We start from the raw sequence: 18,532 nt of genomic DNA, 5'->3' as shown, positions 1-18,532 counted from the left end.
GGTATTTTTATAGTACTATGTATTTTGTTTATTGTGACCGCCTGCAAGGTTACAGTGACCAGGCTTTACATACGATAGTACTAAAATTAATAGGGAATTTATTAGTGCATCCGACCGAATGAGGTTCTAAAGTTTCTAGATCAAAACCTTTGATAACAAGAGAATTATTATTATTATTTTCGGAATTTTCTTTAAGACTTTGCCATGTTACAGCATCGTGAAACCCACTCTTGTGAAATTGTGATGAACAACTTGGTGTATCGATTTAGAAAACGACCTCTCAGAAATTCCGAATAGCGGAGAAATTATTGTTTTTGTTGACAGCGTTCAAGTTTTTTCAAAGTTTCAAAGACAAATCGCCCCACAATTCGTTTGCATTTTTAACGAATTTAATGGGCAGCGTGGATTTTATCCTGACGATGCGATCGCGGTTAGCGAAACTCGTCGCACTCGAAATTCACTCGTCGAGATGATCCTTTATTGCGAAGGATCCAGCCGGGAGTTGTGACGTGCGCCGAGCACAATTTTCCCTTTTTAAAAAGTTTATAGGGACGTTTTCCCCCAACGAGCCGTCACTGCTACCACGTATCAAAAAGCGAATAATAAATTGCGGGCGAACGCGATACCTCCACCCCCTCATCGATATTAAACGAACATTTCGGCGTCATTCTCGCCCCCACCTCGATTAGTTAATGCACGTTCGCCGGCGGGAAAAAAAAGGGGGGGCCGCGCCATAATTAAAAACCGGTGTGGGGCGGCTTTTGCCGGGTCGGTGGCGTGAGCGGCTTAAGCCCGGCCGCCGAGGAAGTAGTTATTGAATAAAAGCCGCGGTTTTTAGCGCAGACAGAAGCTCTTTTAAATTATATTAAAGCTCTCCATGGTCGCACCTAATTCTACAAAGCCCGGCTTGATTTCATTTCCTTATTTTATTTACGATCCGGGGGATTGTTTGCGCGTTCGTCGATGTTATTCTAATTCGCGTTGTACGTCGGGGGGCGGGTGCGACACGATGGAAATTTAGAAATCGGCGGCGGCACGTACTTCCGATATCGCCGCCGTCGATCGATGCGTCAAATATTGGAACGTGTGTATCGCGACGTATGACGCGGGGGCGGAATCGAGAGGGAATAAAATAAATAAAGCGGCCTCATTCAATAAGAGCGCCGCTGGAAATCGTTGCAGAAGAATAGGTGAGACGTGTTCTAAGGTCCTATCATTGTTGCACACATAAAGGATCATCCTTTTCCATTAAATTTCATCCGAACCGATCCATTTCTGCGGCCGGTCTCCTGAACGTCTAATTCTTTTATTGTCGGCCGGTCCCGGCCCCCGATCGACCGAGCACTGTTTAAGAAGCGCCACCGCCGACGCCGCCCCAGCCAGGACGACCGGATTCGAGCGTATCTCCTGCACGTCCGACTCATATGTTCGTAAATATAATAGCTGGCGAAAAGTTAGAAGGGGGTCGAGAATTTGCATTTCAAAAAAGAAACGTGCAAAAATATTCGGCCCACCCTCGATGAATATAAATCAAAGGGTGGTGCACCGATACGAGGTGGCCAGCTAATTAGGATCGGCTTTGAACTCTATTATGGATCGGAAAATACACACAATCAAGCGTTCCCGTTAGTCGACGGGGGTGAATTCGTTCCGCCCCACGGTCATTTCATTTATGAAGGAGATCAACTTGTTTGCAGGTGAAATCGGACACGCTCGCTCGCTTCCGATTCAAATTTGTTTCACAACGGGCCATGCCACTTCATGTGTGAACTCGTACTATTCGAAGAGATAAACAAAAGATTTTTTCGGATGGTTCGGGTCGGTGGAGTTCTACTTCTCTCTGAAATTCTTGTTATCCCGTTTGTGTTGGCCGCCGCATTGTCTGCCCTCTAACTTTCCGAGTTATTCTGACAGTGTGAGAGTGTGCACTGTCTTGCGCAAAACCTAAATTATTACCGTCAGAAGTTCTGGCTTGCGTCGTTCTGGACTCGAATCTGAATCTGAAGGATTCCAGCTGTTTGGCAAGGTATAAAGTATTCTCACTTTTTCTCTGATCTTTTTTTACCTTCATTTTACTTTTTGTCTGGTAAGTTTATCGAATTTTTTAATAGTTATTTACGAAATGAGTGCGAGAAGACATTTTTCGCACATGAGCGCATTATTTGAGGCACGAGCGACGAAGGAGCGAGTGCTTCATTTGCGCGAATGTGCCGAATACGTCTTCTGGCATCGAAGTTCGTACAATATTTTTTGAAACGAACATTATGTGATGTCTGATTTGTCGTATAACCTTTGTGAATAGGATGGCGCTTGTCCATGCGTTTGCCAAAGTGTCAGTCGAATTAATAGCGATTTATTTTCACGAAATTTTCCGAAATCATTCAAATTCGAGAAATTGCCTTTTGTAAACCAGAGTTTATTATTATCAAGTCAAATTATTTTCAGAATGGTCAAAAAGGACAAAAAGGAAATCGACATTCGCGCCCTAGTGCTTCAAAATCATCCAAAAAGCTTTTGTACTAGTGCGCGAATGTCGATTTCGCGCACTAGTGTTTCAAAATGGCCTGCGACCACATAGTAGCGCGCGAACATCGATTTCGCGCACTACTATGCGATCGCGAAATGGCATTTTGAAGGTAGTGAGTTCAAAAATTTAATTTCCATCGTGTCAGAACGTTAAATTTATTCACGGTATATTTATCATTTTAAATTATAATAATTATTTTTATGATAAGGAAGTAAATGACAGGTATACAATCATGTACTGCGTCTTCCTAATTTCTTCTCTAAAAAACATTCTTTACTAATTTACATGTTCTCAGAATTAGAGCATCAGATTGAGCCCACTTACCGTTCACAACGTGTCCTTTTAAAAACGGTATAATCTACTACATTTTGAAGAATGCATTGTGGTAGTGATTCTAAGGAAACAATTTTCTAAGATATTCTCGAAGCGATTAAATCGGCATAATTGGATTTATTACAAAAAAAAAAAAAATAATCCAGAGAGATGAACGAGATGGAATCTCGTTTATTAAAAGAATGGATGATGTGATGAAATGGCAAAAAATACAGAAGATTTGGATTTAGAAGATTTAGCTTATTGTGAAGCCAGTCGAAAATATAAAAAACACACAATATTCATGGATAAATAACGATTTTTTTCATAAATCTTATTAGTTATTACAAATCACTCACGACGTTATTTTCTGACAAATTTTCGAGAAATATCAACCTGGCATTTTTACTTTTTCTCTTCAAGGAGTAAAAAATACTTGCAATAGTTATTTATTTGTATATCGAGGCCGCGAAATCATTCTTTAACGTACCGAGGCTGCTTTCGGCCGAGGCAGGACAATCTCGAGGATGTTAAAGGATTTCGCGACCAACACAACATTTTTTATTTGACAGTTTGAAAAACTTTATTTTACACTTTATAGTATCTACACTTGCACTTGACCATATTTGCTTAATTTACTGCAGAAATAAAAAGAATACAAAATGAGTTTGTTCTTTATTAATTTTTTTTTCGTTACAATTCTATTTTACAAAAACAAAAATGTTCCAAATATTACGCTGCGCTCGTGCGCGTAAACTTTCCCACGTGTAAAAAATGTAGTGCTTTAGGCACATCTTGCCTAAATATATATTTAATTTCCTTGGGAGAGAACACTCGTTTTATCTTACGTTGTAATTTTTTTGTATTCTTCCAAGTTTTGAATATTCTACGAATGTTTGTGTCAAAAGAGCCAAACAAAAACAATTGGAAATTTTAGTGATAACTGGTAACAATACCATTAGAAGAACAGGTTAGATGTGTAAATGTTTTTAATGCCTTATCCTTTGAATCCTTTAAATTTTATCTAAGGTCATTTTGTTTTAATCGTTCCTGTTCTATTGTGCTTTCTGTGTGAGGAGACCACTTTTACGGCCCCATCAAAACGGAACTGCGGATGCATCATCGTGTTGGAAATTGAACATGTCACGCTAATTACCCGTCGGATGCACCGGCAATTCCTCGTCTCGCCATCTTAAACGTTCGCACCTGCCTCCCTTTTCCGCACAAATCATCGTAAATAATCGAAGTCGTCCTAATTCCGAGGCGCGCAGAGAGAGCAACCGAGGCAACGCACACGACACGACACACAACACCACGAAATAAATTTATTATCGGTTCGGTCGACAAATCTCTTCGATTAATTACCGAAATGGATGCCGTTTCCTGTCCGCTTTCATTAGCATTTTTCCGCAATTATGCGGACCGCGTGCGTGATATGATTTCACATGAACGAGCTGAATAATTGATTTCGAGCAGATGTTCGTTTACCCATGAATTTAGTGGAGCCGTACGTATTGTGTATTTTGTCACCGATTATAACGTGTAAGCTGGGAGCTATTTGTGTGCACCGTGTGCTCCTGATGAGAAAATTAGGGCCTGATGTGATGTCACGAAACTATCGATAATAATTTTAACACTAACTCCATTAAGACGCGCTGTGTCAACTCGGCATTATGTACATTACACACGGAATAAACGGTAAACACCCCGCATAGGCGTGCACAACGAGAGAGAGACATTTCCTCCGACGAGTGCAGATGTTCCTCCACGAGAAACATCACCCTGGCTTCCATTAGATCCTAACCGAGACAGTCGACTCGTAACGAAGAAAAGATTTACCAGGATGATGTGCCGACGCAGTTTTTATCGTTGTTTTCATAAAAATTACAAAAGAGAATTGTGCGAAAGTCTTGCCAGTTGCGTCAAAATGGCCTTAGTTTCTTACGATGGAATGAAAGAAATCATAAAGCTAACCAGGACAAGTTTTATATGTGTAAGAAGAAATTTACTAAATGTTGGTCTCCAGTATGGTCCCGAGCATGATTATTTCTTTTGTTATCAGTCTACCCATTTTTTTGTTTCTTTATATAAGTTCCAATCGAAAACAACATTAGGAAAATTCACAATACCCAGAAATACCATATTTTGATGAAACTTTGTACAAAAATCGGGCCATAACTAAGATAAAACGGTGAAAGTTTCAGTCTTCGAACCAGGGACGACAACACCGTAACACAGTGGCCACATTTCGTCCCACACAATGAGCAGTTGCCTTATAGGAAAGACCTGCTTCTCGCATTCCGATAATGCGGCCTCTTTCAAATTGAGTTAGGTGCTGCTAATGGGTCCGTTCTGGTATTGCAGGCACAGTATAGATTTAAATGCTGCGATATACTGAAGTTATTGATGATAACTGTCAAGAATAAAAAGAAATGCATGTTCAGATAAGAATAATGTAAAAGATACGAGTAGGGGTGTTACATTTTCCATAATATTTATATTTATTTTTCACTTTAGTATAATTGCATGATAACTCCTAGGATACGAAATACGTAAACATGTCCATAACAACCGGGGCATAATACAGGGCGTAATAAGAATAAGCGGGCGTAATAAGAATAAGCGGGCGTAATGAATTCATAACGCCCTCATCAATTCATAATTGCAAAGATGCCAGTTTTTTTTCTTTTTTTTTAAAAGAACACGTAGTGAAAAATAAAATCTTGTATGCACCACGGCGTCACCGAATGATTACGCCCATCGAACGATATCCATCTCTCGGGCTAAAGCCCTCGAGTTGGATTCATCGTTCTCCGGGCGTAATCATCGTTGTAACGCCCGCCCTTGGTGCATAAATAGCTATTTTCAATGAGTCTTTAGAACTAAGAATAGAGTAGGCCATAGAATAGAACCTTGTGGTACACAAACACACGTTATGGTCGTCACAATGCGAAAAAGGAAATTCGAGTGTGCCTCAAGACTCTGTTTGGATACCTTGGTTGATGTTGAAAACTGTCGGTTCAATATTGCTGAATAATTCTGTGATAATTGAAAATTTTATAAAAAGAGGAATTGTTTCACACGATAGAAATTTTTTTAAGAAAATATCTTTTGTTCGATACCTCCTTAGCAAGTGAGTCCTGTATCCATAGTTACCAGTGGGTGAAGGTTTCTCTTTCGATCATTTCACTTTCGCTCACTGTCTTTCACTCACTGGAAAAGAAAATCAATCAACAAGGTTTCGAAGCACGCTGTAAAGGATTACAATAATTGTTACTACTGTTACAATTATTTTAGTTTCCTGGTATTTCTAGCTCATTTAGTTTTCCAACAAGACATCTGACATCGCGAGGGCAATATTTGGCGTCTCCGCGAATCTCTCGTTCCTCTCCGCATCTCCTTATTCCGTCCCTCCTTGTACTAATGTCATCCCGAGTGTCAGATGACCGAAATTATTTGCCGAATTAATGTGTAGTCGTTACGTCTCTCCGGATGATTTTTATCGGCGACAAGGCGTCTCGGTTGTCGAGATTAAACCGTTCCCATTATCCGCCCCCGTCGTCCCTTTAAAATAACAATTATCGCCGACTGATCCGCTCGTCACGACGGCGCGTCCCGCCCCCTCGCCGCCACCGTCTTAATGCATATTCGCCCGAACATTCGGGTATCTGCCTCGGTAATATTTATTCATCCGGTTGAATTCGTCATCAAACACTCGCAGGTATAAGAAACGATACAGAAATTGGTTACGTGAGGAATACGAAACGAATGAAATTTGTCGAAAATGTGAAAAAGAAGCCCCAGCGCAGGGACGGGGGTGGCGGAGGCGGCGGAAAAGTGCTGGCCGAGGAATTTCGAATAACGCCGAGTTGGATGCGTTTATTTGCTTTATTCTCATGGAAATGGGGCGCTTTTTATTTCTGTTCGAACGTGTGTCGATCGGGGGTGGGAATTAGCGGGCGAAAACGCAACCGTAAATAGTAAACTTCATAAATTGGAAGGAGTCGCTTTCGTTAGCTAAACTCTTCGGCGGAAGCTTTTTATGTCGTTCTTTTGTGCTCGTTTAGTGCTCAATTGTGTCACAAAAATTTCGTTTTGTGGCTTTCAATTTAAATACTGGGCCCTCTCTTCTGGTTTTATGTTCGTCTTTCGCCGCTTCCTAATGATCTTTTTTACGGTGCACCACCGCGCAGATAAAGCGTGGACCCATCAACACGAAATTATTAATAAGACATCTCGGCGACACTTGTCGCGCGTGCGATTTCTCGCCGGCACCGTCGTCGACCTCTCGTGCCCTACACCACTCGGCCGATATTATTTGCTCTCGAGATAAGCGGCGAGCGGATTGAATTTTAAACAGGAAGCAGTTTTAGTCATAAACTGGCAACGAGGCGGATTTAAATTACTATTATCACGGTAAACATGCCGAACAACGGAATCCCCGGCCGAACTCGCAGGAATGACTCCACTAATGATATTCATAAACTTGTAAATTCTACTTAAGTAGACGTATTGAAACGTCGTCACAACAAAGACTTTGCTTGAGCCCCTTCGACGTGTGAAATTCGTCAAGCCCGACGAAAGAAATGACGAGACGCCTGCGATGGTTCACACGATCCCATCGATCCTGCTAACTACCAACAAATACTAATTAAACCAGGTCGTTGTACTAATTACCAGCTATTTAATCAGATTTTTACCACAAGGTATCAGCCACAAAAGAACGATTCGTCAAGTTTTCAAATTAAAAATTAGTACTTAATTAGTCTAATTAGTAAATTAATTAGTATCGAGTTAATTAGTAAAATTAGCGGTGAAGATTGGACGTTTTCGTTTTTCCGCCGGATCTGAAATAATTAATTAGTCGAAATTAAGGATGATCGGACGAAATTAGTCGAGACGGCGGTAGAAAGATGTTGGTTTGGCAGGTCCGGATCGATCCCGTCTGACTTTTAACCTTTCCGATCGAGTGTCCGCTCCGGTTATTATTCATGAATTTGTTGTTTCAGGGTTAATATTACTACAATAAGCGTTACGACGGGGAAAGTATAGAGAAATATTGATTCGACATAATAGAATGCATAATTTATACCGAATAACTGTCAGAATAAGTTCAAAAGCACTCATGAACGATACAATCTAACTGATTTTGTCGCTGTAATTTCCTCTTCACGGCGGCCCCAAAATATATTATTTGCTCATTAATTATTCAACGTTAAATATTCGAACCGAATCTAGTTGCCAGTGCACATCCCCACACCACAATCGCGACAAAACGGGGGTCTCGTGGAGAAGATTTTTTTCCCCACCTCCGGATGTTAATAACGGACACGTCGTATCGATCGGGGGCGGCAAAATAATGCGGTTTATAATTTCGTGAAGCCGAGAGCACATCGTAAATTGTCTGCGCTGCCCCTAACACCATTATAATTATTATGCCGTGATATACAATGTGGTCACTTTTAAAAGGGGACCTAAACAAGTTTTCCGCCACAAAGTCGGGACATGATCTAATTATCATTTATTATACTGAGTACGGTCCTGTCGTAACGTTGTTTGAGGGAGCAGATGCGCCCACAGGGAGCCGAAACGGGGGCCGTCGCAAAAATTCGAACCAATTCAGACTAATTCGTCTTAATTTGTGACTAATTGTTAATTCGAAGATCCGTAAAACTTGTCACGATTAGTAACAACAGCAAACTGTCCAAAGTCACTAAGTCTTTTGTTGTTGTCAAGTTGTGAGTAATTCCAGGTACTTACCTTTAGTGTTGCGTTTCGGCTGGGGTTGTGCCAAGGTGAAGGTGAAACAGTCTCCAAGTTAAGAGCATTAACTGACGGCGTCGTCGCTTCCATTTCCCCGCAAGTTCGATGATGATAGTTGCAGGTTCCCGTGTTCGGGAATGTGCTATGGTAGGAGCGAATAAAAAAAAAGAGTGTGTGCTTAAGACCGCACGACAGAAGTGAAAACTTCTATGACGCTAGTTTTAGTATTATTTAAATTCAATGGTGTTTTTAAATAATCATCAAAAATCTGCATTTTTCAATAGAAACTGCAAATACGTCCCCTTGTAGAGGTAAACACTCTGGCAAAATTTGTGAGGTAGTAATGTCAAGGCCGATTTAGATTACAAAGGTGGAAGAACAACAGTTGGGAAGAATTCTGTAGTAAACCCTGTTTGCAAATATGTATGTTTGTTTCTTGATGTACATAAATTCTTTTGTTTTTCGCTCGCTCCGCAAAAAATCTCGACTTCCGAGATTTTAGCTTGCCGTGTCGTGCTGCGAACGATTTTACCGTGTCGCATAGAAACTAATTCACTGCCCGGGAGTAAAATGTATGTAGTGCGCTTCAAAAAGCATGGATGTCGGTTGAAGAACGCGGAACAATGCGGGGACACTCGAGATTATTGCAGAACGCTTCCGGTGCAGCAGTCATCGGAATGATTTTATTGCGTTTTGAGCGAATTAGAGTGCCGAGATGGTTATTTGTTATTTGTGCTGCAAATAGCAGACTGCTAAATGGTCCGCTGCGAGATAATCCTGGCGGAATTTAAGCGGCGGCACCCTTCGGAGGATACGTCGCTCGGTGTATTTTTTTTCCGTCTTTTTATTACGTCCCCCGACTTCATAATTTTTTAACGAGGTGCCACCGCCGACGGAATAATCCCGTTTCATCTGAATGTGCCGCACGCTCGCGCAAATCCCGCAAGTCGAGACGGAAAAACCGTCACCCCGTCTGGTGCATGCATCCCTCATGCCCAATTAAGATAATCCCCGGAGTTGTGCACTTCGCACATGATGCACAGTCGAGATGTCGGCGAGGGGGTGTGCACGACGCGGTCGGGCTCCGGCAGGTTATTGTTACCATAATAAATGAATCAATTCGCAATCTCCAGCCCCAAAGCACAACAGCTCCGGGCCCGGAGTCGTGTTGATGTTGGAAGTTCTTGTTGTTAGAAACAAACCACCTGTGTCGAGAATTAGAGGCTGCGACTCGGGGATGCGCCGTTTTTGCCGCCCCCCGACAAAGGTAAATTAACCCGAGCAAGTTTCCATCGAGATTTCGAGGCGGCGGCCTTCCGGCCCCCGTTTTTAAATATTAACCTAATTTCGTGCCGACTCGCCGGGGGCTTTGGAAGCTCTCCGTCTGAATGAAGAGCGAGACTCTATTAGAAGGGCGGCTTTGCTTTCTGCGGGGGCGGCGCCGAATAAAAGAGTGTCGCGTTACGCGGGACCGCCAAATCCGACGCGATTACGGTTTTTGCGGTGCGAAAGTGGGATTAAAACGAGATCGACGGAAAAAAAAGCATTAGTTTCCGCGAATATTATGTATTACCAGCGTAAATTGGATCGTGATCTCGGCAAATTGTCGGTCGGCGGTGGCGGCGGGGGATTAATTAACGCTGCGCCGCCGATTCAGGAAAAATCTACGCTGCCGACGATCGACAGGTACAATTCGCGTTCGTCCCGTTGGGGAGCGCGCCGTCCTGCTGCGACGGAAAATTATCGTGCACAAAAAAAAATGCGTTTCGTGATGCGGGAATTAAAAACTCGTTGGATTTTGATCCCAGTCGTAAATCTTGGATTAAGCATCACGTGTCCCGTAATAAATGAATAAATTTAAACTACTCTGTGGGCCTGTATAGGACAAATTAACGTTGTAGCCAGTTCTTTAACTGAACGCATCGTAAAAATTGCTCGTGAGAATGATTTTGTCACGAGCCTCAGGCGAGTGGCGTAATTCATCCGAGTGAGTAATAGCCATTATCCGCGAGTAGAGCACTATACTTTTTTTACGACTTCATAGTCTCTCTAAGTTTCATTATTAGAAAAACTGAAACTGACCTTTTAAAATTATTACTTTGTGTACTGGATACCATTGCATCAAAATTTGTGATTGGACTTCATAAACTAGTTGCTATGATATTTGCAGTGAATTTTGAAATTATTGTTCAAAGGGCCGTGGGTAATGAATCCTGTTATCCAATGAAAAACACTTTAATAATTACATTATCCAATAGGAGTAGAAAAAACTAGTTATTTACGCAACGAGTGTGATGTAGGGGTTATTATCGTACGCCGGTAAAGTTTCCACGACGAGGCTTCCGGTCGAGTTTATAGGACAAATTAACGTTGTAGCCAGTTCTTTAACTGAACGCCCCCGTTTTTAGGCATCGTAAAAATTGCCCGATTTCCAAATGAATTCACCAGATTTTTTCAAGATCAAAAACCAGCCACTTTTCGTACGGTAAGATATTAATTTGTCCTGCGTAGGCCCACACGATACGAGTACATATTGAAATAGCGTGGAACGAATAAATTCGATAAATTGTGATGAAAAACAAACTACAAAACTTACCTTTTTTCGTGGTTCATCAATAATTTAGGGGTCCATCCGACTGTTTTAGAACCACCATAAAACTTTCAACATTTAATTAAAAATTAACGGAGCAACCCCCTCTCGAACGATCCATAAAAGCCGGTTTTTACTGTGGATGAGGTGTCGTTAAATGTTAAAAATGAATAAAAAACGAGGTGTCAAATAGTAAGATCAGAAGAGCGGATGGATGGACAAGAAAAGAAAACGAATCGAATAACATTCAAGTCACACTTTATTTTTATTGTTAATATTTCTTTAATCGTCGGTGAACGATAAAAATATGTTTCTTTATACAATGGATGATGGAAAATAAATATAATATATTTTTGGTTGTTAATTATCAAAGAATGATTGATTGTATGTATGTATGTATATAGCCTATGTTAATATTTACATTGTGCAAAAGCATGTCGTAGAGTCAATAAACGGTAACATTAGGGGATGACAAAGAAACGTCATAAATCCATCCCTTTATGCACATACATAATTTATATCCTCGTAATAAAAGTTTTAACAGCGGAAAGCGTCAATAACACTATGTGTATCGTTACATAAAAAAAAATATCACATTACAAAAATGCGCCGGCAAAGGGCGCGCCACTGGATCCGCTATGTGGTACAGTCTATTGGTACAATTCAAAATTAAACCTAAGTTTTGATTTTTGAGGAGGCGGATGAAGACTTTTCTGGGGGGGTCATTTGAGATTTTATTGGATCTATAATGGCCGAGTTTATTACACCACCCTTGTTTTATCGCACTCGTTTATGGGGTAGTTAATCACCACACGTTATTATTAGGTCGTCATTTCGGGGATTCCCGCACGACGTTTACGACATCTTCAGGTGTAATTCGGCACTGTTCTCTTTTTCTTACATTTTTTTAAATTTTTTTGAGAAACTTATCACATTACGTCAGGGCGAAAACGATGACAAATAGAACTGTCACGAGGCGAAGCAGGGGGAGGGACTTGGTCGTCCTAGTCGTTGAACTCTTCACTGGAACAATCGGTGGTTTATTAATGGACCGACGATCGGTGGACGTGCATGAATTAACGATTCACGAGCGAAACTCCCAGACATTATTAATGCAAAACTGTTAGAGTACGTCTAAAATGGTCCTCTCCTTTGTTTCTTGCGCGAGATTTCTCGCCGCGACTTTTCGGCTCTCCGCGACTTCTCGCGCGTCACCAAAAAATCCCTTTCAATTTCGTGGCCGCGGCGTTACGGAAATTGAAAGTTTAAAAATGAACGAGCCCAAATCGAATCGTCAGAACTAATTGGTGCGTCCGAGGGCGGCGCTCATTAATCGAGCGATTCCGCTTTCAAAACGGGACTTTTTCGCCACCCCCGAAAGCCGGTTGCATTAATAATGTCGCGACGAGTTCGCCACCGAAACCACCACCGTGTAATACACACCATGCCGGGGGGATTGGATGAAGGTGGTCCACTCACCGAGTAGCAGAGCCTCTCGCATGTCCTTGATCGGCAGATTCTGGACGACGCTCTCCCTGTCGGTGCGCCACAGCGCCGGCGACACCGACGCTATGCACTTCACTTTCATGGAGCCGCCTTGGAAGTGACGGCTGCTCAGCGTGAACCGCAGGCCCAGGGTTGTCGTTATCAGACCGTTGGGGTCGTGGTAGGCGGGGTAGCGGATCAGCGCCCCCGAGCTCGTCACCTGAAACACGAACGACGGTCAACGGGAGCGGACCGGAGACAAAAGAAAAAGAATGGGACCCGACGGTGATCTTTGAGGGACACCCCGACCGCAGTAGAACGTCCAACTAGCATCTTTCTGTTTGTCGTGACGAATCGAGATAAATTCCAAAGGTGAAGATGATTCTGGAGATTTTTTCGCCTTTGTCCGTCCAGCTCCTGAGAGGTTAATTTTTTTCCACGTCCTCTCGAGATATTTTTGTGACAAATTTCAGCGATAAGTCGCAATTTTCGGCCTTATCGGCGCCTCCATCGCCGCGTTCGCGTTCCTTGTCGATGTGCTTTATCGCGGGAAGCGTATTAAATAAATTTCGCTGAATCGTGCAGTACGAACCGCTATTTTTAAATCCGACACATACATTTTCGCTTAATTACGTCGTCGCAGCTTGTCCAGTTTAAAACGGAAAGTCGTTAAATGGCGTGAAAATTATTGCTCGGACACAGTCTCGAGATTTATTTCGCAGGTGACGCTAAATCATTCTCGCCACGAAATGTATCATTTTTTTATCGGCCAAACTAGGAACGAACCGACACTTCGGGGGCGTCCGAAACGGCGCCATTAAAATATTTTCATTTTGCGCTGCAATAAACGCACCGCGATAATAAATGCATCGTGTTGCTGAGATAAATCGCCCGAGGTGAATTTATCTCGCGAACTCGTTAAATCACCGGCGATAAAGTTTCGTTTCAAATTAGATTCGGCGTAATTAGTGCGGCAGTTTTTAGTTGGTTTGCGTGGACCCGTAGATCACAAAAGAAGTTGTCAAATTGGCAGCTAAAAGGGATTCGGAATATGTTTTTCTTCGTTTGACCACTTCTGAATTGTGATAATATTATTCTATGCATTCGTAACGTTGGACAATAATGTTGACTTAAATAATATAAGCTGCCACTTTATTTAACCTGCTTTATTACGATAAAGAAGAATAGTTTATTATTCAATGAACTGATAATAACGGCTATTACTCGTGAGAATGATTTTCCACGAGCCGTAGGCGAGCGGCATAATTCATCCGAGTGAGTAATAGCCATTATCCGCGAGTAGAATACTATACTTTTTATACGACTTCATAGTCTCTCTTCATAGAGAAGTTTCATTATTAGACAAACTGAAACTGACGTTTTTAAACTATTACTTTGTATACTGAATACCATTGCATCAAAATTTGAGATTGGACTTCATAAACTAGTTGCTATGATATTTGCAGTGAGTTTTGATATTATTATTCAACGGGCCGTGGCTAATGAATCCTGTTATCCAAGGAAAAACACGTTAATGATTACATTATCCAATAGGAGTAGAAAATAGTATATTAAAGAACGAGTTTCATAAGGGTTGATTTGGCCCAAGTGTAGAAAACGAGCCGTAGGGGAGTTTTCTATGAGACGAGTGCGCCAATGCCCAATGTTATTTTTTAGAATTTGCACCTTTGTTTTAATTTTTAAATAAAAAAATTAAATTTTCAAATTCTAGGGAATTTTGTATTAATTGATAATTCAAGGCAACGGACGCAACTACATCTGCAACAGATGTTAAAAAGTAGAGTTTGAAAATTAATATTGGAAGTTTTTTCGTGTAAATGACAATAATACACTGAAATATTGCTAAAAATTTTCTTAGAGATCTATTAAACCACGAGTGCTTTAATGGATAGTCATAAACGACTCCAAATTGAATACAATAATAGACCTATTAGAGACGCAAATTCTAAAAAACTAGTTATTTACGCAACGAGTGTGATGTAGGGGTTATTATCGTACGCGGGTAAAGTTTCCACGACCAAGCTTCCGATCGAGTTTATATAATCACACAAGTGCGACAATAATGTAATAATATTTTATCTACGACCGCTCAACTCAGTTTGAAATCAAGGTAGAAGAAATAGGTTCTGATTATTTTCAAAATCACAGAAACCATATGGACAGTAAAATTTTGAATTTACATTTTTGTAAAAATGTGTGAAGACAGAATTAGGTTTTTGATATCAGAGACGTAGAACTAGCATTTGAATCGTTATTTCAGTTTTTTAATTAGTAAATAAAATTCCATGTAATTATTATAAAATGCTGGAAGTACTAAAGAAAATACCCCCCCTCCTTTGTGGGTGTTTAAGATGTGTCGTTTTTATTGTGAAAATTGCAAAATTAGAACGACGTCGGTTTTCAGTGTAAGATTTTCGAGGCACCGCGATATTTTATTATTATTTTATTACCGAAAATATTAAAGCCATAACCTGCGGCATATTTCGCGCAGATTTAATGCCCGTCATTTCCATTACAAAATGCGAAATTTGTAATTTTACGACGATTTCTCGTTAAATCAGTTTATGAAAAATATAAAAACCACCACCAACCAACCGCCGACAAATGGAGTCGGTGCGTCGCTGTTGTTGTCCGCGAAACATGATCGCGTCGAAACGAAAATGGAAAGCGAAGCGACGTCGCAAACGAGCAAACAAACGACGATCGTCGTAATTTTTCAGGAGCCGATAGAAAAATTTTTCCGCCCCCCCGAACCCGAAGGAACGCACGAACCACGAAATCGTTTCCCCGGTAATTCGCCGACGAAGAGGAGGAATAAAAGCACGGTATCTCTTGGCAACAATGTTGCTTCTTGATATATTGATGTTTATTTAGTTATCCCCGTTCAGGAGTCGAGTGCTTTTATATTGTACCTGTTGTTCGTTGATGTACCAGTGAAGTATGGAAGCCGGGTGGCTCTTTCCTGAAGTACAGTTGAGGGTGATCTCGTCGCCGATCTGATATTGCAGCTCGACGCCGGTAATGATCGGGTCCTCTTGAGGAAAGTCTGCAACAACAAGAACCAGACCGGGAATTAGTGAAGGAGACCCGGGCGGCGGCGGGCCGGCGCAGCATCCGACGCAGCCCCCTCGTCCGAAATGAATAAAGTAATTACGGAAGCTTAGATACACCTACGAGGGCGCCGTGCCACTATTCAATATTTACACAGGGCGGAGGAACGCTGAATAATGGAAAAGTGGACCGGGAGAAATGGACATCTTGATTAAGGAAGACACGAACGCGCAACGATCACGATCGGTGTTATTATTTGTGCGAGGTAGGCAACCAACGGTGCGGCCGGTAATAAAGATTTCTTCGAAATTTGGTGCGCCTCGCGTATTCGATCATTTCGGGAATGCATAAATGATGCAACCCTTATATGTATACGTGTTTGTTTATTGATTTCGAGGGTGCTTGTGCAACTTTGTCTTTTCGGTCGGCGTAAAGTATCTATTTGATGAACAATAAAATGAAAAGTCCGTAACGTGTAGCGGCGGCGTAAAAGGTGCGCGGCTGCCGTATCAGTCGGAATTCAAATAATTTTAATATTAAATCAGCATTCTTCCCCTCCATTGCGCGCGTTTCCAGGCCATAATTTTTTTATCGCCCCCCGGATTAACAATAAACCCGACTCATTAGATTTTTTGTCGGCCTCACCGATAATAATTCCACGTGCAACCCCATTTCGTTTTCCATTAGGGGCCCGTTCCATTCCCAATAGTAAAAAGTGCACTCCACCCGCTAATGCACACACCGCATATGTTGCGAAAAACGCAATAAACAACGACGGACGTACGTTCGAAGCAATAACAATAACCAGTCGGCGCGTACACACGTACATACATAATATATATTTTTTTCCGGCGGGGCGATTTTATCTGTCCTTCCATGGGTTTGCTTAAAATGCAAATGGTTTTTACTCGGTCGAAATTAGAGCCCTATTTGAATGTTATATCCGCAGCGCCGTACGTACGAAAGAAAAGGATTTATTTTTATTGCCTTATTGCCTGAGCAGGTTTCATTTGCTTGTAAAAAGTGGACAAATCAAGGAAATATCGTTGATTCCGCCGGTTCATGTTTTACATGCGCATGCATAAGCGAACAGATGTACTTTTGCGATGCGGCGGTCCGCTTCGTGGAGGCCGTTGTCGCGTGTGCCTCACCTGACGTCGAGTGTTTATTAAAAACGAGGACGAGGAGGAGGAGACGAGCGCCGCTGAACCGATCGAACCGTGAATTATTATAACGAAATCGTTTTTTACGTCGGCACGACACGCGTTTCGCCAGCGTGTTGCGCGCGCGAAATCGTGTAATGGAAAGAAATCATAATGAGGGCGTTTAACGGCGGCTCAAAATTGATGGCAGCCTCGCATGTGTCTCTTCAGATCTTGATAGCGGCCGGTGGCTAATAAATCTAAATTGCGGGGTGTCTGCCGGATTGAAACGTCACAATAGAACCGAACAGAACGAACGGAGAGAGAAGACGGGTCTAACGAGCGCCCCCTGCCCCCGACGATTATGTCTCGTCGTGACGCTAGTCTGGAAAAATCTGCGGCGGTGGATGTGGCACGACATTTCTTTCGCCGCAAGATTAAAACATCATAATAGACCGTGCGAGTGGAAATAGCGAAAGGAAACCGATCCGAACCGCCGCCCCCTTTCCCTCGTGTTTGACAGCAGTTCGTAGAGGCTTGTATCAGTCCGCGATAGGGGATGCACACTTTTGTCGCTCGACTTAAATTTGTGGCCTCGTTGTGGGGATGGCTTCCAAAGGACGACCGGCGAAATCGGAAAAATCCACTCGCTGCACGTGAAAAATTCCTTCTACGATATTTTCCAAATTAATTCATGTGCTTTTGTTGCAGCGGTGCTCTTCTTTTTGCAAATTTTTATGGTTAATCAAATTTTACGATCCATTCCATATACTAGACCGTTCTTTTCATTACTCAATTTGTCCTTTGTCCGTCTATTTGCAAAAGCATTTTCTATTTTGTCGAGGTCGGTCAATGGTTTTTTTTCGTTTTTACCACTACCTGTTACTCTTTATTGGAATCCACCAGATATTTTTCTTCCACCCTTTTTTTCTCCGTCTGCTACATTTAATTATGCAGTACTGATCTCATAAAATATGTAACGAACGTTCAAAAACATTTGTCTCTTTTACAAACGCGCGTTGTCTTTTTAGTTGCTACGATTTGACATTTCCCTCACATAAATACAGGGTGTTTCAAAATTCGCCGAATTCCGAATTCAGAGTGTGGTAGGGAAGGACCCAATGGAGCTCGAAAAATACTTTGAAAAAAAAAATCGCTGTTCCTGAAGAAGATATAAGCACTTTAATTTTGTTCAGTACACTTCAAAGAGTGCACCTTCAGACCAATGTATCTTTGTGGGGGGAGTTCCGATTTTTTTTTATTTCCATATTTGGACTACTGAAGTGATCCCCTACAATGCTTTGAATTTGGAATTCGCGAATTTTGAGACACCCTGTATATATTCTACAGATCCATCGTAAAAAAGTGTATAAATGCCTTTGTCCTTTGTTATTCAAACCTTGTTCGATGTCACCTGTGTGACGTTACTTTTCTCTTTGTGTTTTTCAACTTCACTTAAAATACTTTTGTATGTCGAAATAAAATAATCTTTGACGGACGTTTTTCCCCTAAACAGAAATAACGGGCGACTATTAAAATTTTCACTTGGAGTTGGCTTTGAACGAGTTTTTATTTTTTCTGTTACTTTAGACACACGCAAGAACGAACGACAAATGTCAGTCAGTACAATTGAAACATAAC

General features: G+C 41.6%; 1 protein-coding gene and 1 long non-coding RNA gene across 6 annotated transcripts in view; one reads left to right on the top strand and one right to left on the bottom strand.

The window, feature by feature from the left end:
- The window catches only part of LOC138131015 (uncharacterized), a 118,212-nt gene that overhangs the window by 79,621 nt on the left and 20,059 nt on the right, over nucleotides 1–18,532 (top strand). The gene's annotated exons all lie outside the window — the stretch shown is intronic.
- LOC138130990 (cell adhesion molecule 2-like) overlaps nucleotides 11,434–18,532 on the bottom strand; it is a 55,026-nt gene continuing 47,927 nt past the window's right edge. For 3 of the 4 annotated variants that reach the window (XM_069047736.1, XM_069047745.1, XM_069047753.1), the window contains exons 5-7: nucleotides 15,611–15,744; nucleotides 12,636–12,897; nucleotides 11,434–12,215 (exon numbers count right to left, since the gene is read on the bottom strand). In XM_069047736.1, coding sequence (XP_068903837.1) covers nucleotides 12,127–12,215; nucleotides 12,636–12,897; nucleotides 15,611–15,744 — 485 coding nt within the window. In that variant the 3' untranslated portion in view covers nucleotides 11,434–12,126. The remainder of the gene's footprint in view (nucleotides 12,216–12,635; nucleotides 12,898–15,610; nucleotides 15,745–18,532) is intronic. The other variant, XM_069047759.1, reaches the window with a different exon arrangement.

This window comes from Tenebrio molitor, chromosome 1, assembly GCF_963966145.1.
Source record: "Tenebrio molitor chromosome 1, icTenMoli1.1, whole genome shotgun sequence".
In the NCBI taxonomy this organism is placed as follows: domain Eukaryota; kingdom Metazoa; phylum Arthropoda; class Insecta; order Coleoptera; family Tenebrionidae; genus Tenebrio; species Tenebrio molitor.
Note: the sequence above shows the minus strand (reverse complement) of the source record. Positions and strands in the feature narration are given on the sequence as shown.